At 44.8% G+C, this 23427-nt stretch overlaps 1 protein-coding gene across 1 annotated transcript in view; it reads left to right on the top strand.

The window, feature by feature from the left end:
- LOC135294502 (alpha-2-macroglobulin-like protein 1) overlaps positions 1-21071 on the top strand; it is a 29264-nt gene extending 8193 nt beyond the window's left edge. The window contains exons 11-37 of the mRNA XM_064409838.1: positions 252-361; positions 1145-1309; positions 1598-1822; positions 2706-2769; positions 3215-3360; positions 3930-4076; positions 5265-5438; positions 6431-6536; positions 7088-7196; positions 7291-7516; positions 7736-7862; positions 8007-8128; positions 8303-8354; positions 8720-8803; positions 9267-9443; positions 10839-10920; positions 11018-11174; positions 12531-12605; positions 13339-13492; positions 14910-15091; positions 15504-15719; positions 16918-17039; positions 17776-17866; positions 18518-18586; positions 18844-18946; positions 20083-20124; positions 20513-21071. Of these exons, the coding sequence (XP_064265908.1) occupies positions 252-361; positions 1145-1309; positions 1598-1822; positions 2706-2769; positions 3215-3360; positions 3930-4076; positions 5265-5438; positions 6431-6536; positions 7088-7196; positions 7291-7516; positions 7736-7862; positions 8007-8128; positions 8303-8354; positions 8720-8803; positions 9267-9443; positions 10839-10920; positions 11018-11174; positions 12531-12605; positions 13339-13492; positions 14910-15091; positions 15504-15719; positions 16918-17039; positions 17776-17866; positions 18518-18586; positions 18844-18946; positions 20083-20124; positions 20513-20538 (3353 nt within the window). The 3' untranslated portion in view covers positions 20539-21071. The remainder of the gene's footprint in view (positions 1-251; positions 362-1144; positions 1310-1597; positions 1823-2705; positions 2770-3214; positions 3361-3929; positions 4077-5264; positions 5439-6430; positions 6537-7087; positions 7197-7290; positions 7517-7735; positions 7863-8006; positions 8129-8302; positions 8355-8719; positions 8804-9266; positions 9444-10838; positions 10921-11017; positions 11175-12530; positions 12606-13338; positions 13493-14909; positions 15092-15503; positions 15720-16917; positions 17040-17775; positions 17867-18517; positions 18587-18843; positions 18947-20082; positions 20125-20512) is intronic.
- Positions 21072-23427: the final 2356 nt, after the last annotated feature.

The following is a 23427-nucleotide window of genomic DNA, read 5'->3' as shown; positions in this document are numbered from 1 at the left end:
ATCTAATTTCCCTTTATCTTCAAAAAACATAAACAAATAAATATGTAAATAAATACTTACAGGCTGTGATGCATTATGTCATGAAGCAGGAAGCCCAGAAAGCTTGATGGAATCATATCCTAGAAGAATGTATTTTGTCTCCTAAATTTAGAGCTTGTAGATGTCATAGGTAGTGCTGAAGTACGTTTTTTACTTCTGCTTCCCTGAGAGCATGGCTTCAGATTCAACAGATTTTTCACCTCCCCATCCAGGAGCCCATTCTGTGGAAACAGCTCTAATTCCTGTTGCGACAATAATGAAATCTGTACAGTTTGTCAACCTCCATCCATTCTACAAACGAGGGATACCATACACAGGGAAGGTAACATTCATGATCCCTTCTCTGCTCAGAATGCACCACAAATGAAACCTTTTGTAGGAAGAAAGGAACAGTCTCCAGGAAAGTCAATGCTGCTCTGCTGGCACCCAGAAACTAGGAGTGAAGCCTCCTGTAGAAGACATTTTTTTCTCCCCATCCTAGCATAGCATATTTCCTGGACTGGAATTCTGGGGCCAGCTGCAGTTTCTGGAGGCTTCCCCAGGAGCATCTCCTGAAACTAATCTGTGCATATGGGATGGGGGTGGCGTCAGCAGGCACGTAACATTCCCTTTGGATGAAAGCTCATGGTAACTTTGCAGAAATCTCTAGAGCCTTGCATATCAGTTCACTGGCACTCATTTCTAACTCAGGTCCCCTGGGTGATGCTAGGACTGCTGTCCTGGGGCTAGAAACACTTTCACCTAGGCCAGTACTGACCCCAGCATGGAGGGCAAGGAACAGCAAGAGTTAAGTTGTTGGGGACAAATCTCTTTCTGATATCAAAGATCCTGTAGCATTGTCCAAGAAACACCTCAGGATCTTAGGAATTCACCTTTTCCCCCAACAGAGATGTCTCATTTGCCTGTAGTCCTATTTTGTTCCAGTCCTGAACAGCTTCAAATTGTTGGTTTCATGTATTTATTGGACTTTTATTTGTATTCTTACATATGGTCTGCAAGCTAGAAGGGCTGAGGGTACCCAGTGATAGAAGCAATTAATATTAAGCACTGGCAGTGCCTCAGAGTCTGGCACAACAGGGTATTAACTTCCTCCCCTTCCCCACAGATGTTCTTCCACAGTGCAGAGTCTCCCCTCAGAAATGAAACAGTCCATCTAATAGTTGATGTCAATGATGAGGAGACACAGCTGTCACTCCTCACAGATGACAAGGGGGAAGCTCACTTCACACTAGATACCACCAGTTGGAACAGCACGATGGTTTCTCTGAGGGTGAGTATCAGCTGCTGAAAATCTTTTGTCTGGTGTGGGGTGAATCCCATGAAAAGATAAAACAGGAAAAATGAGATTGTGGTCAAATCTACTAGGCTTAGATTTTTGCTAAAACTTTGTAAGAGGAAATCTCATAAGAGACTTTGATGTTTCAACAAATCATTTTAGATGTACAGATGTGCAGTCTGCCATCAGCTCAGGTGATAACAGAATTTCAGCAGGTGTACAAATTCCTTTGCATCACTTGGTGCTAACTGCATTGCCACCTTGTGTTTATGTGCTCGGAAGGCCACCTACCGCCCTCCAAGTGACAACAGTTCATTTTCTGGTGACATTGAAGGAGAGGACCTCCACTGGCTGAAACCTTTCTACTCTGAGAGCGACAGCTTCCTTGAGATCAAGGCCAAGGATGACGTGATGTCCTGTGGTCAACAGCAGGAAGTGCAGGTGGATTATATCCTTTCCCAGAATAAACTCAGCTCTGAAGAAGACCACATTGATTTCTACTACTTGGTGAGCACAGAAGACAGCTGATTCTCAGGGCAAGGTTATGCTTACTGGCATTTTACCCTTTTCTCACAGCACAGAGATACTCACAGGAAAGGTAAAGCTACTCCTAGACAGTCAGTTTGTGACTCTGTTCTGCCCAAACCTGTGCCTGCTTTCCAGGTCCTGGACCTGCTCCTAGCCCCCAGCTTCATTGCTTTGTTATCCATGTCTGGACTTAAGCTTGGGTGATAGATGCCTGCCATTTGCCCTACTTTCTCTTATGTCCACATGGATGGCAGTGGCTGGCTGGCCTAAACTCTGCCCAGAAGGTGTGCCCTGGATGTCTGTCTGTGTCTGGGGCAATCTGTCTGAGAACTAAGAGGCAATTTCTGGGGCAGCTGACATTCCCTCACCTGTATCTTTGCAGGGAAGAGCTTGAGAGGCCCTTGCACAGGGCCTTGATGCACACCAGAGATAAGCAATAGTGTTTTGATGAAGTCCACTTTCAAGAAAGTGAGTCAAAGCAAGGGTGTGACTAAAGCTTAGCTGAGAGGTTATGACTGTCTTGGTTACTGAACTGGACTCACTCGTACAATCAAAAAGTACTGGATCCTGGTAATGCAAAGATCAGAGTTCTCTGGGTCTTAAGAGCAGCTGCCCATAGCTTCAGAGGTATCTCTGGCTTTGCAAGCAGCCCCACCTTCTCATGGCCTAACCAACACCTCTCAAGTCCTACCCAGCCACACCATCAGCATCTCTGCTGCAGAACTCTGGAAATCATATCCTGCCACAAGAACTTAGGGGGCACCATTTGTTAGATGTCATTTTCTCTTCCTGTGCTGTTTTCACACTCTCCTCATACTCTTGGAATTCAGACCCTTGAATGGTGCTTCTCTTTGTTCTTCAGGTGATAGCAAAAGGCAAGATCCTTTTCAGCAGAGAGAAGAAGGTGCCAATTACGCAGCATGAGAGTGAGTAAAAACATGAGAAGTTAAGTGTCTCATAACATACTCCAGAAAACTGACCACTCTCCAGTGATTCTGTCTCTAGGTTTTATTCTTGTCCACAGGTGGGAAATATTGAACTGAGTTCTTAGTGGTGATCCTTCTCCTAAGACCAACACAATCTCCTCTCAATTCAGTGTCTTTCTAGCCAACTGTCCTCCTTCTGTCTTGTCTAATTGATCTAACATCCAGTCTTATGACTTTGCTGCCAACTTGTACCTTTGGAGAAGACATAAGTCAAAGAAATGGTATGCTTGGTTTATTGTTAAGTTGTGACAGTGTCTATGTGGGGCATTCTTATCTGTAAGGTAAAAATTATTAAGTCCCTCTTTTGATTCTTAATGTGTGTTCCACTCCAATTAGTTGATTTGTTTGGATTTGTCCCTCTCTTCCTCGCTGCTGTCTAGCGCAGATCTGCAGGGCTCCTTCTCATTGACTCTGCCTGTTGGCAATGACTTCCTGCCTGACATCAAGCTTCTGGTGTATGCGGTCTTCTCGGATGGAGAGGTTGTGGCTGATGTGGAGCAGTTTGAAGTAGAAAAGTGCTTTAGCCATAAGGTGAGCAGAAATCACACAAGGAGTGTGATAGCATCATTGATGTGCTCTGATGTACTGTAGTTCCTGGTTTTGTTTTATCCTTGTCCAAATGATGTAAGCTGGATATATGCAAACCCAGATGCCCAGTATTTTGGGTGAGAAACAAGACAGGTAACCTCCTTCTCCCTGAATTCCTAGTCCTGCTCTCCACAACACCAGCTGGCAAGCTTTGCTCAAGGAGTAAACCCGGACCCCTTGAACCCTTTTTCCCCCCCATTCCCTGTTACTGATTTGGGAACACACTGTCATTCATACGCTCCCTAACACGGAAAACGAACCTGTCTGCTCAGCTCCCTGTGGTAGTTCTGGATCAGAGGGTGATGGATGTTTGATGGTAGAGGAATTCTGGCTAGGGCTGTGTGTACTGCAGCCCCTGTAACCTTCCCAATGGATTTCCAGGATGGCCTGATTCAGCACCTCATTCCCCTTCCCTACCTTATTCAAATCTTTCCCTCTGCAGCCCAGACATATAAGAGTCACAGGGTCCCACTCTCCAAGGCTAAGTCCCCAGACCTTGTCTTCTTTTGCAGGTGGCACTGGAATTCTCACACAAGGAGGAGGTCCCAGGATCACAAGTCAAACTGAACCTCAAGGCTGCTCCAGGGTCCTTGTGCTCTGTGCGAGCTGTTGACAAGAGTGTCCTCCTGAAGAGGAACCAAACCCTAACAGCAGACAGTGTGAGTGCAGCCTGCTGTGTCCAGCCCCCTAAGGTTGCCTGCCTTCTGCCTCCATGCACGGGTGGCAGGAAGCCCACAGGACATCCCAGGACAGCTGCAGTGTTAGGTGGCTGCCCTGCCATGCCTCTTCTTTGGCCTCTTCTGAGCAGTTATGGGATGATCTTGCTTCTCATCCTCAGCTCTGTGCTGTGAGCCTCTGCCTGAAGGGTGGTGGATGCTTCATGGCGCTGCAGGGGGAGGCAGAGAGAGCTGCTTCAAGGAGATGCTGGTGCTTTCTACTTGGAGGGAGAGTGCTTAGGGGCCTCCCTCACATCCACATCTCTGCTCCACCATCTTCCACCAACCAGTGAGGTTAAGCCTTTAAAATGGAATTTTGCCCTGGCAGGGTCCTCCTATCCCTCTGCTCCAACCACTGCTGAGTTACAACCATGTGACAGATCAGTGGCTCTGATCAGGAGCAGTTCTTTAGAAAACAAGAGCACCCAGAGCACCCAGTGGCTGGTGAAAGTATCTTGTCAGCACCCAGGTGGGTTCTGACAATCAGAAGGGTTGGAGGCACCTATCTTAAAGCAGGTGTGTGTTTCAGAGGAATTAATTTAACACTTGGAGCAAAAATACTGCAAAACCTGAAAAATCCTAACATAAATCCACAATGTGTACCAGAGATAAAACAGGTGCATGCCTCATGCAAAATTGCAAGTTAAATTATAGCAGTACAGTGTGTTACAAAGAAGCCTCACCAAATCCAGGGGCATGCACTACACCTGTTGATAGGGCCCACAGTATGATTTGGTGGTCCATTTCATAGGGATGCTGTCCTAGTGCAGAGCAGTTGCATCATCTGCTAACAGGTGTTTAAAGTAATAATCTTTAAATACATAGGTCAGATGTGCCAATGGCTTGTGTTTAAACTGAAGCATTTATATCCTAATTTTGCACCCTAGCGTTGAACTGTCTTGCAGCCCAAAAGCTGCTTATCTACGTGCACTGCTTGGATGTATGTCCTTTAGTATATATTATCCTATATATGTGCTTTATATTATGTCCTTTGGTGTAAGCTGGGTCAGTGCCAACTTCCTCAACTGCAAAGCTCTTCAATATGGAATAAAGGGCAGCAACCCAAACGTTCGACCCATAGACGTGCTCGTTGGCCAGTTCTGTTTGAAGGCTTGTGCTTTTCCATTGCAGTTGTATGAGGAATTCTTCAAGGACAGCTTCACGGTTGGAGGACGAGGCTTGCCTTACCGCCTGGAAGACTTTGAGGCATACCCTTGCCTGCCCCAGCAGCCCAGACCCCACAAAAAGGCTAGGATGGGTGCACCGTGGTACCAAAGTGAGGCTGATGTCTACAACCTGTTTAAGGTGAGTGCCTACACCTCCTCTAAACTTTGCCTGAGCTAGTGAGTTCCAGTATGCCATCCTGAATGCCTACAAGAAGTCATCTGTTCCTTGCTGTCTGCTCTAGCCACGCTCATTTGGGGACTATGGGGAAAGCTGAGTAAGCATAGTACAAACCACCTGATAAGAAAAAGATAGTGTGAAAATGAACAAATTTACTTCAGGCTCCCATAACTACAAAGGGGGAGTGGCAAGAATACAGCAGTAATACTGAGCACCTCACCATACTCTGACCAATCACCACTTGGCTATTATTGTATTTACAAACCGCTTTACTCTGTGTTTTATTGAGCATCTCCTTACTTATCCTCAAGCAGTTTAAATTAAAGGAAGTCTTTCACAGTTTGGCTTTATAGCTAACTGTCAAGACAAACAACTAAATAAACTGATATGCTAACAAGCATGATAGCCAGAAAAGTGTTAAAATGTCTGCTAACTGAAATGCAAGAAGTGCAGAGTGCTGCTTCTGGCAGAATGCTCTTTAATAAAACATATGCAAGTTGAAGCACCTCAAAATAGAAGAGGGTAACAACACACTGAAAACAACCTAAAATGTAGACTGAATTGCATGGGTTTCTTAAGTTGACAGAACTCTACCATGCAAATACAGACCCTGATTCTCTTCAAAAGGCATGTTACTGTGCTGTCTCCTAGATGATTATTCCTTAGACTATGTGTCATTGCTAGGGTTGGGCATATTAAATGCACATCTAGTTGAAATCTTGTATGAGAAATAATAGTTGGTCCCAGTATTCCTCAGAAACTGGTTTTGATTCCTCATGCACTGGTCAGAATCTGAGCCACAAGGTTATGCATATAGGTGTAAAGAAGCAGCATTTAAAGTGTTGCACCACTGGCCACCAGCTCCCATTTGATACCCATGATCACAAGATAGTTTCAACATTCCTCGTTCCCTTTTATTTATCAATGATTTACTGTCTGTACTATTTTCCCAGAAACTGCGCATGAAAATATTTACCAACACTAGAATCAAGAAGCCTGTTTCCTGTGTGTTTCCAGACTTTCGTAAAAAGATATATTTAAGAAAACTCTCTATTGTTGGTAAGGAACAGACATGTCCAACTTCTTGAGTGAAGGGTCTTCCCTCTCCCAGTTCTGGCCAGCCTGCAGCTGAGACAACTGAGCCCCATCCTGCTGTGTTTCTTGTTTGTGTATAACAGCAACAAAGCTTGTGTCCATTTCAATGGACCTGATTTACAAATCACAGGTAGAAGCTCAAATCTCCATTCTTTCTTGGTGTCCCTGTGTTCACTGTTTTTCATATGGAATGTAGTGTTCTCTCTGCCAGCACTTTCACAGATTACTTAAAGGAGTGTGAGTCCATTTCATCGTGCTGTCTCCTGCTGGATCCAGACCAAATTTGGATCCGTCAGACTGAGCCTTGGGCTAAACTCTATACAACTGTCTTCCTAAAGCTCTGTTCCCCAATATACCCACACTGTGTCAGATTCTCATTGAAACACCAGCCCTGTCCACTCACATTCTGTGTCACAAAACATTTGCGGTTTGTGTTAGATTGCCTGTGAATGAAGAGCCAGTTTCACCAGTAGCTATATATGCTGTTTTCTGAGGTTTCACTTGCTCTCTACCAGGCAGCCAAGCTCCCCATGCTGAAACTAAACCTCACTCTGATGACAAGGAGAAGCCAAAAACACGGACGCTTTTCCCAGAGACCTGGATTTGGGATTTGGTTTCTGTCGGGTGGGTAACAGCCTCTGCCTTCCTTCCCCAGGGGTACTCCTGGAGTATTCTGACTGCTTTTAAGCAAGTCCTCCTCTTCTGCTTCCTGCTGCAGGGGTGATGGACAAGCGTCTCTCCAAGTTGCTGTACCTGACACCATCACAGAATGGAATGCCAACACCTTCTGTGTAGCCGATACTGGCTTTGGTTTCTCGCCTCTGACCTCTCTTAGGGTCTTCCAGCCATTCTTTATCGATGTATCACTGCCATACTCTGTGATCCAAGGAGAGACTTTCAGGCTAAAAGCCACTGTCTTCAACTACCTCAAGGACTGCATCCAGGTGAGTTCCTCCAAGTGAGTTTCCCCAATTACATGGCCTCTGTTAGAACAAAATCTTGAGCCCAAAGACAAGCTGTGAGTTCCTCAGGAGCCCTTGATGCTGGTATGTGGGCCATAAAACACAACCTCACAACTTTATGACCCAGGGCATTTGCTGCTTGGTGCAGTGCCTCTTACTAACACTAACCCAATGTGTGCCTGTACATCCAACCATGCTCAGGTCCACACCACCCTCATGGAGATCCCAGAACTACAGGTGGATGCCTGTCCAAGCTGCCAGTTCACCAGCTGCCTCTGTGCCAACGAAGCACAAACCTTTGTGTGGAACGTGACAGCAACCAGGCTGGGTGAGTCAGGGCAGAGGGAAGTGTGGCAGCCCCTGGGAGGAGGGGTGGAATTTGCCCACGTTTGCAAATCTAATTTGGATCTAATGCTCTACATACTGCTGTCTACTGGAAGTGCTCAGCAATGTGTCCCTGTGCTCCCTGCAGGCAGAGTGAATGTCACCGTGAGCAGTGTGGCAGAAGAGTCACACGGTCTGTGTGGTAACAGGATTGCTGTGACACCTTTGCAAGGAGAGAGAGACGCAGTGATAAAATCTCTGCTTGTGAAGGTTCGTCACATCTTAGGGTGGAGAACCCCTAGGGACAGGGGTTTGTGCCCTGGGGCAGTCAGCAAGATACTGAGAGGAAGTTTAGCCCCTTCTTGGACATCAGACAAACTTGCTAAGGGAGGGTGACTTCCTTTCTTGTCCTCCCTACCTGAACTACTCTTTCTCCATCTGCAGCCAGGAGGTGTCCTACAAGAGAAGACCCAAAATGCCTTTCTCTGTCCTGCAGGTAGGGGACAAAAATTCCTGACTGTCATTGATCATGAGACCAGGAGGGAAGGGACAGGGTTACTGCAAATACCCAGAAGGTGTCGGGGCGGTGCGGGGGGGGGGGGGGGGGGGGGGGGGCGGGGTGGTGGGGAATTAATGAGAGAGCAAGCACTGGTGGCACCATCCTGCCTGGGAGAACAACCACTATAATTTGTCCTTGTCAATCTTTTACCTGACAAAATTTCCTGTATTGAGGCATTTGTTTGCAAGTCTTGGCTCCTGTGACTTGATGTCACATTTTGCTTCACCTGGGCCTCCTTGGATGCTACGCTTGTATGAATGGCTTCTTCTATGGGATAAATGTCTGGGTTCTACCTTCCTCAGATAACACCATCTCTGAAGAGTTCTCCCTGACTCTACCTGCAGAAGTGCTGGAGGGATCTGCCCGAGTCACATTCTCTGTGATTGGTGAGAAAGGCTTTCCCTGCTCTTGGGTCTGTAGTGAGAAGAACACGCACAAAACTTTGGCCTTATTGATGCATTGACCCAGCTCCTAATGAGATCATTTGTAAGGGGTGTGATGTTGGCCTCAGAAACACTGATCAATTAATCTTTTAAATGAACCAAAACTATCCCTGCATACTTCCACCGGTTTGTCTCTAATTTCTTGATACCCACTCAGGAATGACATCTCTCTTTACCTTTCTTCAGACACCCTCAAGCTTCCTTTCCTCATCCCAGAACAATGATGGCTTTCCTTTCTGTGCTGGGCTAATGTAGGAAGGGTCACCAGAAATCTCAATCATGTTCAGGCAGGGACTGGGTCTTCTCTATGATCCCAGCAGAGCCTAGGGAAGGCAGCAGTCCTTTTGTTTTAAACTGCTCAGTGTCTGTGCTTTTCCTTTCTCATGTCTCTCCTCTCAAATGTAAGGTGACATCATGGGTCCAGCACTCCAAAATTTAGACCAGCTGCTAAGCATGCCCTTTGGCTGTGGTGAACAAAACATGGTCCAGTTTGCACCAAACATCTTCATTCTCCAGTACCTGAACAAGACTAAACAACTGAATCGAGAAATTAAGGATAAAGCACTGAAATTTCTGACAACAGGTAAGCATTGTCCTTCTTCCTTCTGCTGCAAAATGAAGCTGCTAGAAATCAAGACTGTGGGGCACAGATCTGGTGGGGAGCTGAAGAGCAGGAGTGGCAGCTACTACCAGAGCTGTGACAAAGGAAGGTATCACAGAGGAAAGGGAAATGTCTCATGGAAAGAAAAGTTTCTGAAGAAAGCACAACATGTCACTGCTGGTAATTGAGGTACTAAGTCAAATTTTTTGAGAAAGGTGTAGGTAATTAGTGATTTCCATCATTATGTGATGCCTGTTTGTTCCCTTATCAGTCTAAGGCTGACAGAAGCACTTTGTGAAAAGACAGCATCAGCTGCTATTACATGGAATAAAGAGTAGCCCTTAGGAGTAAATAAGAATTCAGTAGCTTAATGTTTCCCTGTGTTTTAGAAAACATATTTTGGGGTCACGTCAGTTCTCTTCAGTATAATCTGAATTTCATATAGTGCCAGTGTTCGTGTCTCATGTTGTAATGTGCCTCATATTTCAGCCTGCCAGTCTCCTTGTCTGGACAGGATTTGACTCCTTTTCTTTTCCCCTATTTCTCTGGTACTGAAGGCACGTACTAAGAACATGTACATGTATTTGGGAGAGTGGGGTCTACCCAAGAGAATGGTGGTGGCAGAGAGGAAAGACAAAGGGTAAACGCTAAGACTGTGAGGAGGGTGGAGGGAGAGCAAACAGATGCAGACAGAATTCTGCCATTAGAGCTCAAAGGCATGGCCTTGTTGCTTCCTGTACATCCCATAAAAAGTGCTTTGTTGAGTCCCAACAGGAGTAGGAGAAGTGCTGAAAAGCAATTAGTGTTTCCTTTGTGTTCCCTCTAGGAAAAGCCTTCCTCCTCACTCCTACCACTCTTTTTGTTCACAGCAAAGCCCCTGAGGGCTCCCTGGCACATGGGGAGCTATGAGGTGGCTGAGCATGTCACCCTTCTGCAAAGCAGCAGGGCAGGAAGCTACAGCACCTGCTCCAAACAGCTCCAGTGGTGCAGAGCTGCATGGCCACTTCAGCAGTGCTGTGCAGCTGCTTCTTGTCACACTGATGCTGTGGGGTGCATGGAATAAAGAGTAGCCTTTGGGAGTAAATAAGAGTTCAGTAGCTTAATGTTTCCCTGTGTTTTAGAAAACATATTTTGGGGTCACGTCAATTCTTTCCAGTATAATCTGAATTTAATATAGTGCCAGTGTTTGTGTCTCATGTTTCAATGTGCCTCATATTTCAGCCTGCCTTTAGGCCCCCCTGGGGTTGGTGTCCTTGTCTCAGCAGCTCTGACTGTAAGACCTGGTGAAGCCTCTTGCTGTGAAGCCATCTTCCCGTGGCTAGGATGCAGTCTGAGATGCTGCAGGTGCTCACAATGTGCCACGTTCTGTTGTCACAGGGTACCAGCGTCAGCTACTCTACAAACACGACGATGGCTCCTACAGTGCCTTTGGGAAAGGTGATGAGCAGGGCAACACGTGGTGAGTGACCAGAATTGCTGTTGTCACCCTAAACCTGTCCTCCTTGCTGGTTCATCTCCTGGATGTGACATGGGATTCCTCTGTTCTCTGCTCACAGGCTGACAGCTTTTGTAGCCAGGTCCTTTGGGCAGGCCAGCTCTCACATTTACATCAACAAGGACCACGTGCACAGCGCTCTGCGCTGGCTGCAGAAGCACCAGCTGCCCAGTGGCTGCTTCCAGAGTGTGGGGAAGCTCTTCAACAATGACCTGAAGGTATGGCTGCCAGACATGGGAGTGGGAGCAGGAGGAACATTGTGAGACACAGGCTTGCTTCCTCAGGCTTTCCCACTGTGAACAGTGGCACAAAGCAGTGTCCCCATGCCCTAGCATAATTAAGGCATCCTTCCAGAGCTGAATGAAAAACGTGGCCTAAACCAGCAGTCATTTCCTCTGTGTGAGGTTTTAGACTCTGATAGGCTTTCTTAATTTTCACTCTAGCCAAAAGACAACACAGCTAATTGTGCCGAGGCACTACAAGGGCAGAGGGAAATGAGAAACGTTTTTATATTTTAGTGCTTCTCTAGAATACCCCAGCTGGATTCTCCCTCTTCTCATATCTTACAGTGCACAATACCCTATGTGCTCTAATACAGGATTGTCTGAAGACACAGTTGTCCCTCCACTACCCCAAAAATATTACTCCTTTTGGAGCTTGGCATCCCCCAAATGATCCATGCAGTGCAGCTGGAAATGCACCAAACTCTCAGTGAACATGCCCTAGAGCTTAGGTACTCAGCAATGTGTGTACAGTATGGCAATACTTGGGTTCATTGCCTTTGTAAAGGTGCAAATAATCCACACAGGTCAGATTACAAAACTGCCCACATTAAATGCAAAGCAAATTTCTGAAAGAAAACAGGCTGCTACATTCACAGAGCAAATGGTTACACATTTTTTCCTAAAATTTGGATGCAGTACAAAATAAAACCAGAGTGTGCATGAAGACTGTTCATCCCTGTCTGACTGTCATTGATTCCCACCTTGAGCTTTCTATCTGAACAGAACTTTTTGGAATAGGCTTTGCATCTCCACCTGGCTTACACTTACAAAGTTTCTTCTAGTCAGTGTGAATAACACTATTTACCATCTTAGCCCAATTTCTCCCTCTCATTTTAGATGTATTCTTGTCTCAGACCTGAGGATGTAAGCAGAACATCCCCAAGAATGAATGTCCCCTGAGATGAAAAGCAGCTCCTGAAAAAGCCTGTTAAACACATATTAACCTGTGGTTTCTCAAAGTCAGATGACCTATATGTAAACTTGCATAACTTCTTCTTTATGATGCAAATCCTGCATCATAAAAACTTTATTCAAGTGTACAGTGGTAACATATTTAATGAGATAAATTGCTTTACAGTTTGCTTCATGCCTTTCTATGAGAAGGGATGTCTAGGCTGAGAGTGCCTTCAACAGCAACCTTTCAGCAAGTGAGGCTGGAGGGCTTTCCAGTCCAGGAATGCCTAGAAGCACGTTGCTGTGCTCTCTCAGATGCAGTTTTTGGGGCTATGCAATGACAGGCAAGCAGTGGTTGGGTTTGCCCTTTTCTGAGGACTGTCTGTGTGCTTGCAGGGTGGTGTGGACGATACAATCTCATTAACAGCCTATATTGCTGCTGCACTGCTGGAGCTCCATCTGGAGAGGAATGTAAGTCACACCTGAACTCCTGCAGGGCTTGGGAGCATGCTCCACCATTCCTTCCTCCCCTGGTTGAGGGCTTGAGGGAGTACCCAGCTTGAGCTGGTGAAAGGTTCTGTCACTCCCACAATAACAGGAAAAGTTTATCTTGGTGAGGAGTTCTTAATATTAAATGGCCTGTTTTGCAGCAAAGCAGAGCACTTGCTTTTCCCAGCTCATCTCAAGGGAAACAATTGTGTCTGAAAATAACAAAGGGTTTGCAGGGAGAGGCAATGGTTTTCATTAACCTGATCAACAGAAGAGAAAAACCCCCTACTTTTCAGGTATGCACTGTCCCTCCTCCCCCAGATAAAAGCAGTGATCTTCAAGACAAGTGTAGACTGTTCTAGAAAAAAAGAAATTATATTCCAGGCTTAATGGTACAGTTCTAAAAACATCATACCCTTCAGGATCAGACACCCACAGCATGTGTCTCTGTCAGTTCTGAGCCAGCATGTTACCAGATGCTTCCTACAGCTGGATTCTCCAGTGTATTAGCAATCTTCTATATCCCAATGATAAGTCCAGCACACCTTTGCTTTCAACTCACAGTCAGTGATGCTTGGACCACTCTATCTCACACTTCACAGTCCTGGGAGAGATGCTAGCACTGAAATACATCAAGGATGTGTCTGGGATTGATGTTCACAACAACCTGGTGTTTGGTCAGAGGAAATTCACTTGGTTTGGTTTCCTTTTTCAGGACACTATGCTGGAAAATGCTTTACATTGCCTCAAGAAGGTAACACTTGATGAGACAAGCCTTTATGTCAAGGCTTTGATGGCTTATGTCTTTACACTGAGTAAGGACACAGAGATGAGAAAGCAGCTCCTGGATATGGTACAGAAGGAAACTGGTAGGTTGTTGCTTTGGGGTCCTAGTGATCATGACTGTGTTCAAGGTCTGATAGCTGCAGCATTTACTTGCAGTATTCTGGGTGATTTAGCTATTCACAAATACAGTTTTGTGTCAGAAAAACATAATTTATTCATCTCTAGTTTTCTCAGACCCAGGAAACAATTTCTAATCAAAAGCAGCAGAGGTTATCCATGCTTAATCTGTGTCATTAAAATGCTTATTTGTGTCATGGTGTTCCTGTCATTCTTCAGCAATTCATACATAGCACAGGAGATCTTGCAGAGCAAATTTGTTTTACCATGTGTGTTCAGCTACTGGTCAGGACATTTACTTGAAAAATTCAGACCTTTTGACTGCTTCCCCATTGCTGCTTTACTCAGCTCAGTGCTCTTGGGTGGGTGGACCTTTACTGCTGTGCTGCTGAGCTTGGTTCTTCCTTTTGTCTCATTGGCTTGGGGAAAAAAATAGACTTCTGTCCTGAGTGAGAATGCCGGGTTGGATGTTCAAAGCACCTAAACCTATGGTTAAATATTTGGTAATATTACCTAAGTGAGTAAGTGAGTTCTTCCCCACATTTGCTTGTCTGGCAGTATGGTGAACTACATTGAGGGCTGAAAAATAACATATTAAAAAAAACAAAGGGAGAGAGGATTTTTCAGCCTGACCAGCTACCAGCACTGAATGTTGCTCACTGCATAGCCACTCGTACTGCCAGCTGGAACAGGAAGGAGTAGAATTGCACACATTCAGTGCAGTACTTGTTCAGAGCTGCCTCTGTGATAATACACATGGAAGAAGCAAAATACCTTCCATTGTGATAAACATAATGAAGGTTCTCCATAGAGGACCTTAGCTAAATTCTGAAGTCTTGAGGCTGGTATTATGCAAACAAGTGATTTGGTGATTCTCCTTTCAAAAGTGAAGGTTTCTTTCTGAAAACTGATTTTGAATGTAAAAGCATTTCAGGTTTTCACACTTGTACCTTTGCAGAAGATTCCTACACAACTAAGCCTGGCGCAATTAAGTTAAATTCTTATGTTAGTCCCCTACTACCACTACAGCAAAATATTCAACTGGACTCAGATGTATCCAGTGCTTGTGAGCTTGGACCTGAAGTGGGAGCCCAGCTCTTGCTTAAATTGCCCTTCACTATGCACTGCATAGTGAGGATGCCAGAAAAGTAAGTCAGGTAGTCTTTCTCCTCCAGTAGCCTAACAGCAATTTGCCCTCGAAGACTGAGCAGTTCTTGTACAATAGGTACAAGTGACTGGAAATGAGTCCAAAAGCTTTTCAGCACAGGGGGTCCTGTTACTCCATGCTAGGCAAATGCAGAAACAGCAAAAACACTGAAGCTTGGAGACTGAACATACAGGGATCTACACTTCTTCTCTTCCACATATTTCTTCCCCTATCAGCACAGCTACTGACATCACAATCTGCTGATGAAAAGTCTTCTTCCATGATTGAGACAGTAGCCTACATTGTCCTGGCTCACGTCTCCAAACCAGACTTGTCAGTCAATGAAGCCTCGGTGAGCAAGCTTGTGCGCTGGCTCAGTGCACAAAGAAATGCCTTTGGAGGATTTGCTTCCACACAGGTAACAAACCAGGGAAAGTCACGGAGGAAAGAGTTGTTGTGCCTGGCGTGATGTGTACATCTCTCACGTGCATGTTACTCTAGACCCATCCTTTCCAGACAAAATATATGAGCCCTGTTTGGGAAAGGGAGTGTCATGGGGAAACACTTCTCTGTGTAGTGTAACTGGGATTACCCAGGGTCTCTGGCACTGTTAAGCCCAGAGCTCACAAGCTGCCTGTTCCAGGTACCAAAAATTATCCTTCTGCCTTTGGCATAGACCCTACCTATGCATTTAGTGGGACAGAGCCTGCCTGTGTCAGAGTGTGAATCAGGGCCATGAGGACTGTAGTTCTCTCTGCAGTCCCTGAACTGCTGTGCTGGGTCTTGTCCTGCATGGCCCCTTAGCGAAGTGACAATGACTCTCCCTCCAGGACACGGTTGTCAGCCTGCAGGCCCTCGCTCAGTATGCAGCCCTGATTCCTCAGGAGATCAGAGATGTCAAGGTGGCAGTGAAAGGAAAGGGGGCTTCTCCCCTGGAGTTCCATGTGCACAGGAACAACAAGCTGGTCCTGCATCAGGCATCTCTCCTTGCAGACACAGGGACCTACAGAGTGCAAGCGACGGGCAGTGGCTGCGTCCATGTCCAGGTGTGTACGCGTGAGGCACAGAGCTCTCAGGTTTTGCCTCTGACTGCTGAAGGGAGGCTTGTCTTTAAGTACTATAGCCTCAAGTTCTGAGTAGGATTTTGTCTTCTGGGCAGAATCATGTCAAACTTGAAGGTACTCAGGTGTACTTTGTTGACAGGGTTTCATGTAACCATCTCTCTTATCTCCTCAGAAATGTCTCAGCTTTGCTTTCCTACCCTACAGAGGCATGTCATTATTAAGAGACCAGTAGCTCTGAAGTCAGGAGTAATGAGACACAGAAGAGTAGATGCTTTGATTTTGAATGTGTGTTGTTGATATCACTGGACAGGATATCAGGAACTGGACACTATATCTTCTGACACAAAATTCTTTGGGTATTTGTCACATGCAGAGATGACAAGTGATGTGGTACCACGGTCTTCTTATTCCAGTACACCAACAAACACAACTGGTCCATCAGGAAGATACATCTTATTTTTCTGGTAGTTTTGATAGTTGTTCACTTGTGAGCCATTCATCCAGCAACTTAAGTCACGCCCTTTGGTGAAAACCTTTTCTGCTGGGTCACTTCCATTCAGATGATGTCCACAGAGAATCTGCAAGCAGTGTTTAGTCAAGGGGACACAAGAATTATTAATTGTTAATGCATGTAGGAGGTAACTCGAACCATACTGCCCGGCTACACTTGCATACAGTCAATGAGCATAAGACATTTGATGAGCACAGGCAGGTGGAGGAAGATTGGCTTATGCTGCTCTTTGGATGACTGTGATCATCCTGCCTGCTGAGTTGTCTTCCAATTTTTTGTTATTCTTTTTTAAGGGAGTATAATTGTTCTACCAGTATTTTTCCCTTGAGACCTAGAGCTACTGACTATCAGCATGTCAAGCATTAACAGCTACAGTTCTTTCTCCTTGTGGGGCAGTGTTTTAGCTAATGAGCTTCCTTGAACCTTAACAGATATTTATTTTTTATGAGACTGAATGAGACCTTGAATCACAGATAGCTGAGTCTCCAAGTTTTGGGTTGCATTTGACAGGTGTAGCTGATGCAATGTGCTTAACAGCACATCTCTGAACAGAAAGTGCATCTGAGTCCAAGTGTGTTAGCCACCAATCCATTAAAGCTGGAGGCACAGGTGGTGCTTTACTCAGGGAAACTCTGGGGCACTTCACAGAGATGTTTTCTCCCCCACCAGACTACTTTGTACTATAACATCCCACCACCAAGAATAGAAGAGGTCTTTCTCCTGGATGTGGAAACAGTGCCAAGAGAATGTGATGGTGTCAGGAAAGAGTTTGACATCCATGTGTCTGTCAGGTATGAGATCCCTTGAGGTTCTTTCTTCAGTGGTAAAAAGTATGAACCCAGTTGTATGACTAGAACCCCATGAAGGCCTCCTGTCTATAGAATCACAGACACAGGATGACTCTTCTTCTCCATAGATCCCAAGGAGACTGTTAACTGAGAATTAAGGCCTGGAGAAGCGTGGCAGTGCACTGGTAGTGTCTTGCACAACCACAGCAACCATCTCAGGCAGCTCAGCAGTCCCAGAGCACCAGCAGCTGAGCTCCCATGTTGGGAACACTTGGCATCCTGGGCTGAACCAGCCCTGAGGTGCACCCCCCTGCAGTGTGAACCACTGCTGGAACTAGACAGCAGAAACTCCAGTCCCTATCCATATTTCACTTGCCTGCATCTGTCTAGAATGAGAGTCTTGATCCATATTCTTCATGCCATTTGTCCTTACTGAAAGAGAATGATAGCAACATTTCCACTCAGCCTGTAACAGCAAAGGTAATTTCTACCTTGGAGAGGGCAACAGGAAGCCATATTATTTCCACAATAACCACAACAGATTTGCTGCACAATCTCTGTCCATATTGAGTAAGTAGATGGGGACCAATTTTTGTACCTTTGTCTCACCAGTTAGACATACTGCTGAGCTTTCATATCACTGTAGAGCAGGGCAAAGTTTCGAAGTGTCAATTAATATATCCTAGAAATGCTGTGCTGCCTTCCACGTCTAACATGCTTCTCTCCTGACCCCCTTCAGATATGTAGGAGACCGTGGGACAAGTAACATGGCCCTGGTGGAGGTGGAGATGCTGTCAGGGTTCATTCCTGTTCAGAGCTCTGTGAAAGAGGTAAGACTGTTCCTCTGGCTTTCCTTGAGGATATCAAAATCTATTTTCCAGAGGTAGCTCAGTCAGAAATATCCAAACATTTAAGAAGTGTTGGAGAATAGTAATTACAAGTGCAGATATAACAGGCTATTTCACAAGGAAACTTTCCACTTGCACAAGTGGTTGTGCAGTTTTTCATGTCCACAGTGAGGATTGTATACACAGGAAGAGGTCAGAGACAAGATAAAAAAGCACCTAGCTAGAATCACCTGGGGTGCATTGGGCCCCTTTGCACTTACCAGTGCCATTTTTAGGGGTATTCCATAAAGTGGTGTTGAATCCCATAGTGTTGTTCAATGAAATGCTCCAGTGTTCCACACAATAGCTAGGAAGATCTGACATAGCCTGGTACTAACCAGTTTTCCCTTTGCTACCAGTGGTGACAGTAGGAATATGGCCCAAGAACACTTGTACCAAAACTGAAAAGTATTTTCTAAGGCTTGATGTGCTCTCAGCAATCTCAATGCCAAGGAAGGCAAACCTGACTAGTCCTCAGGCTAGGCTAAATGCTTTTGTCAACAGTGGTTCATGTACAAATACCAAACCTGGTGTGAAACAGGGAAGCCCAATAAGCTGATGTTGACCAAGCTTATCTCTTGCCTTCCTATACAGCTGGAGAAGGTCCCCCTTGTGAAAAAGACAGAGATAAAACCAGACAAAATCACAATCTACCTGGAGGAGGTAAGAGGAAGACCACAGGGAACTGCCCATTCAAGTAGTAGCAACTGAAGTACTTTGCATGGGGACTTTTGCAGATTAGAAGTACAAATCTCTAGGCTGGTCAAGCAGGCTAAACTTTATTACAGAAGAAGAAGAGGGTGGAGGAACCTGGAAAGATAGAAAAAAACCCCTCTGATGCAGAAGGAGTAAAGTTAGTATATGTAGGTGATTTTTGAGATGATCAGTGCAGTTCTGCTCACTTCCATTCGTCTCTCCAGCTGGGGGAGAGTTCTCTGAAGCTTAACATCTCAGTGGAACAAGATATTGAAGTGCAGAATCTGAAAGCTGCAACAGTGCACGTCTATGACTACTATAAGCCAGGTGAGATTTCACTGACATTGGTGTAAAGTAACTATTGTACCCCCCACCCAGACATAATTATGTGACCCTGTGACCCTAATTCTCTTTAACCCCCTTGTTCCAGTGCATGTCCTCCTGCAACTTCAAACTTGGGTTTCCTCTAGAAAACTTCAATATTCAAGTAGCAGTTGCTTAGAAGAGTTCTTGAGACAAGGCTGCCTGGCACTAGGATTATGTTGTGTGGTGTTCTATGTTCCACGACTGTGTTTTTTTTTTCTTCGTCTAGCTTCAATCTAGAAGACTTCTCTGACAATTTGCCATGAGTTCTCCAGCTTTTTAGCTCTCTTGAGAATACTTGGGCATTTATTGAAAATCAGTATTACGTAGTGCTACCCTGATCCACTAGAAGGCAGAATTTAGTTGTATGTATTTCATGTATAGTATAATAATCCTGCCATCCATTGTGTCCTGCCATGTCTCAGAGGATAAAAGGAAAATAATTTGTTACCCTTTAAAGCTCTAAATGAATTATTAGCACAGAGAAGAGAGATTGTGATGATATTTTGAGTCTCTCCGATTATTCTGTGCTCAGTATGAGACAAAACAGCAGATGGAACATTAAAAGTTATTTTTAAAAAAATGAGAACAAAATGGAAAAACTGCCACTGGAGATTTCAAAAACAGCACTATGTGTCATATACTAAATTCCATTCCTGTTCCCCCTTTCACCATGGCAAGAAAAGGACACTTTTTAATCCAGCTATTACAGAGCTAAATATTGACACCTAATATGTTCTCTCTCCACTATTTCATCCTGTACAAGAATTTTTGTGCTTAGTACATACAATTTAAAGAGTGTTATCTGACATGAAAATGCTAATTATCTCTAAATAAACCAGCCTAGCAGGGCATGCTGTGGAAAATTTTTATTTACAAAAATATGTCCTTGCATTAGAAGGTATCACAGTGCACAAGGTGATCTTTTACAGCTGTATAGGATACATGTTGTGGGGACAGACTGCTGGCCTGACCCACTAGAGACATTTCTTTGTTCCTGCATTCACAGTCTGAGGAGTGAAAAATTTAGGTAGTGGGGTTTAGCACTACCCTGCTGTGCAGTCCTGCAGCTCACCACCCTCTCCCTCTTGTTTCTACAGATGACCGCTCGGCAAGAGAATATGCTTTTCCCTGCAGTTCAGGTCAGTGTTAACAGGCTCCCAGATGGGACCGGGCACAGACTGGTGGTGAGCAGGTAAATCATCCCACCTCTGCTCTGCATTTTACCTGTCATGTGATGTAGAGCCTTCTGGGACTGCAGGTTGAATTGGGATCTACTTACTAGTTGTGGGCAGTTTCTAGCCCAGGTATTAATCTCAATGAAGACTAAGGCTTGAGCATACCATGGAAGGTTAAAATGATCTCTTTTTATTTCATTTCCATGCAGTCCTCACAGCATCCCAAATCCAAGTACAACTGAAATGCCTATGTCAATGCCTGTGTTGCAACTCATCCCATAAGATCTCTTAGTCCGCAGACCCCTTCCTAAAAATTCATCAGGCACTTTGCCTTTTCTCTTTCTTTCCACAGATGCCTCAAAGCAGGTCTCCTCCTAGTATGCTCTGACTCTGCAGCCTGAGTTTTCTGCCTGCATAGGGAAAACTTCATTGCTCCAGCTCTCCTCTTCCCTGCTGCGTTGGGAACACCCTGTTTCCTTTGTGCTAAGTTTATATGTGAAAACTGGCTTAACACACACTAGTTTGGGAACAGGTGAAATAAAGTATGTGGAACCTGGAAAGAAGGTAGTGACTTGACAGTTGATGAAGACTTCAGTGCATGAAAAAGAGGGAAACACTGTGCATGTTGTGTTACATACTTTGCATTTGGTCACCATAGTGATTTAAATCTTTCTCCTCCCCAAGTCCCATCTCTGAGCTCCCTTTTCAATTCAATTAACTCAATAGTTGATCTGCAACCAAACTCCACACAAAAAAAACCCCCTGCATTTTAAACCCTGGTCTGGTTTACTGCCTGATCCTGTGAGTCATTTTTCTGTCACAACTGAAGAGAGAGAGCAGACAAGGGAATGCCATGGAAGAAATACTTTACCAGTTCATTCAGAGAGAAAAGAACTGTACAGCAAAATCTTATGAAGGGAGGGCATGAGCCAAAATAACACTCAGTACACATTCACTGCTTGTTGAGACTCTGACAACACCTAGTCCCATCCTGTCATTAACCCAAATGACTAATCCTTACCCGTGGCACTACTTAAAAAAGACAACAATCTGAGGAATTTCAGGATGCAGCACATGAAACAAGACAGCAGAATGTATGCAGATGGCCAGCGGGATTTGCAGTGCCATTAGGGAGATAGCACTCATAAAAAGGGGGACACTGGAGAAGAAAAAATCTTATCTCAATCTGGGTACTAGTTTTACAGAGCTGATTGCCAAAAGAGAAATTACCAGAACAGTCATACCAAAAATTTGAAGTAAGGGATGAAGTCAACAAGCCCAGGGGCAATGGAAAAGAAGTCAACAAGATAAGCTTCTAAACAGGAAGTACTTTGGGAGAAAAAAAAAAAAAAAGGGGGGGGAAAGGAACATAAAGTGAAGAAGTGAAGCAGGTGATGTGACAAGGATTGCTTGGGTTGTCCCTATGTAGTAGCCCTTTGCCTGATCAACACATCTTGCAAAAGGACAGCAACTATATATTTTTTTCTCTGACCATTCAGAACAATTGGTCCATAAGGTGTGCAGAACCAGCCCTTCTACACAGGGACAAAAGGAAAATAAAAGTCTCACAGCAGTGCTTAACGAGCATTTAGTGGAGGTAGAAAACCTGAGGAACCGAGTGACACATTTTGTGAACAGCTGATGCAAAAAGCAGACAGGGTTGAGTTCAAGTTAGCAAAAATATGAAGGGACAAGCCTCTAAGGATTGTAGGAGTCAACAGAGACTGTTCAATGGTGCTCTGCAAAGGGAGCAAAGCAAGACCTGTTTCCTCTCCTGGCTGCCTTCCTGGCAAGTCTCTTCCTCTGGATATTTGGGCTGGACTGGAAGAGCTTTGAGGTCAAAGGCATCTGATCTGTTGAACTTCAGATAGGGAGGTTGTAAATAAAACCTGAAGCCTGTTACCCAACATGCTCATTGTGTCCATAAGCCAGGCTCTCCCATTTCTAAATGGACATGTTCTAAGGGTCTGCTTCACAGTTCATGGGATCAGATTGCCATGAAATTAGATCCTAATAGAAGCAGCCCACCAAGATTCCTCTGCTTCTGAAGACAGGATGTCTTGGCACCTTGTACCTGCATGGGGCAGCTAAGTGAGAAAAACAAGTGTGTGAAATATGAATACAAACAGATATTTCCAGGCAGTGGTTTCAAATCAGATAGATGTTATTGAGCTGCAGATGAGGGGCTGAGGAAGCTGGCAAAGCAGAGAGCTGAAAAAAAGCTGCTGTGTGGCAAGCTCCCATAAGCTAGAATGTACAGCAGAAGCCAGTGAGGTCTTTGCCTCTTGAATTAAATATTAGGGAATGAAATAAGTGGCTAGTCTGTGCTGAATGGGCAATCTGATGCTTGCTCAGTTCTGTGGCTGTTGAAAAGTGGTCTCTGTCCTTGGTGACATCCATCGGAAATACCTTCCAGAGCAAGAAAGGAACCTTTGTAATGTGGAAGCAAAGACAGGGCTGATGGCGAGGAGACTTCCTTCCACCACCTCTCTACAAGCAGCTGTGTGGGTCTTGGTTGCCCAAACAGTCTGGGGGCAACTGGGAAATTTCCTGCAAAGTTTTGCTGCTTTAATCTGTAAAAAAAAAAAAAAAAAAAAAAAAAAAAAAAAAAAAAAAAAAAAAAAAAGGTCCATAAAAGCATAGTGTATGCAGCAGCTAACAGGCAATCTGGTCACCAGCATCTCAGACAGCAAGGGATTTTTCTGCTCTGCAGCTTTTAAAAGGAGTGGAAAGTATGCCCCTTGAAAGGAGGATGACTGTAAACACACAAGATGGCCCCAAATGGATTCTGACCTTGTTAGGGCACTATTATAAAAATAAATGGCATATTAAAAGTCTGTACATGAAAAAAGGTAGTCTGTACAATGAGCAGTCCACCACAAGAGGCAGGATGTTTCTTCTGAGGTACCTGAAGGTGATGGTCTCACTTCCAGGCTGAAGTGAGTAAGTGGGGATGGGAAAGGGAAAGAAGGCCAATGCAGTTGTATAGACTACATGTCAATTTATATGCCTATACTATAAGAATCTGTACGGCACAGTATGCACGTGCTGTACAGATTCTTATAGTATAGGCACGTGCTGTTTAGTCACCTCTGTATAAGGTTCATTTACTACCACTGTCTTCCTGATAAATTGGAAAAAAAAACCCCGTGAGCTCGGAAGGTGCACTTTTCCTGCAGGGCCACTGAGTGTCACCATCGCTCCGTGGCTTGCTCTGCAAGATGCCGTTTCTCCAGGGAATAAACCTCCTTTTCTAAAACGGGCTGG

Source organism: Passer domesticus, chromosome 2, assembly GCF_036417665.1.
Source record: "Passer domesticus isolate bPasDom1 chromosome 2, bPasDom1.hap1, whole genome shotgun sequence".
NCBI classification, from domain to species: Eukaryota; Metazoa; Chordata; class Aves; order Passeriformes; family Passeridae; genus Passer; species Passer domesticus.
The sequence above is the reverse complement of the archived record's forward strand: the minus strand, read 5'-3'. Positions and strand labels throughout refer to the sequence as shown.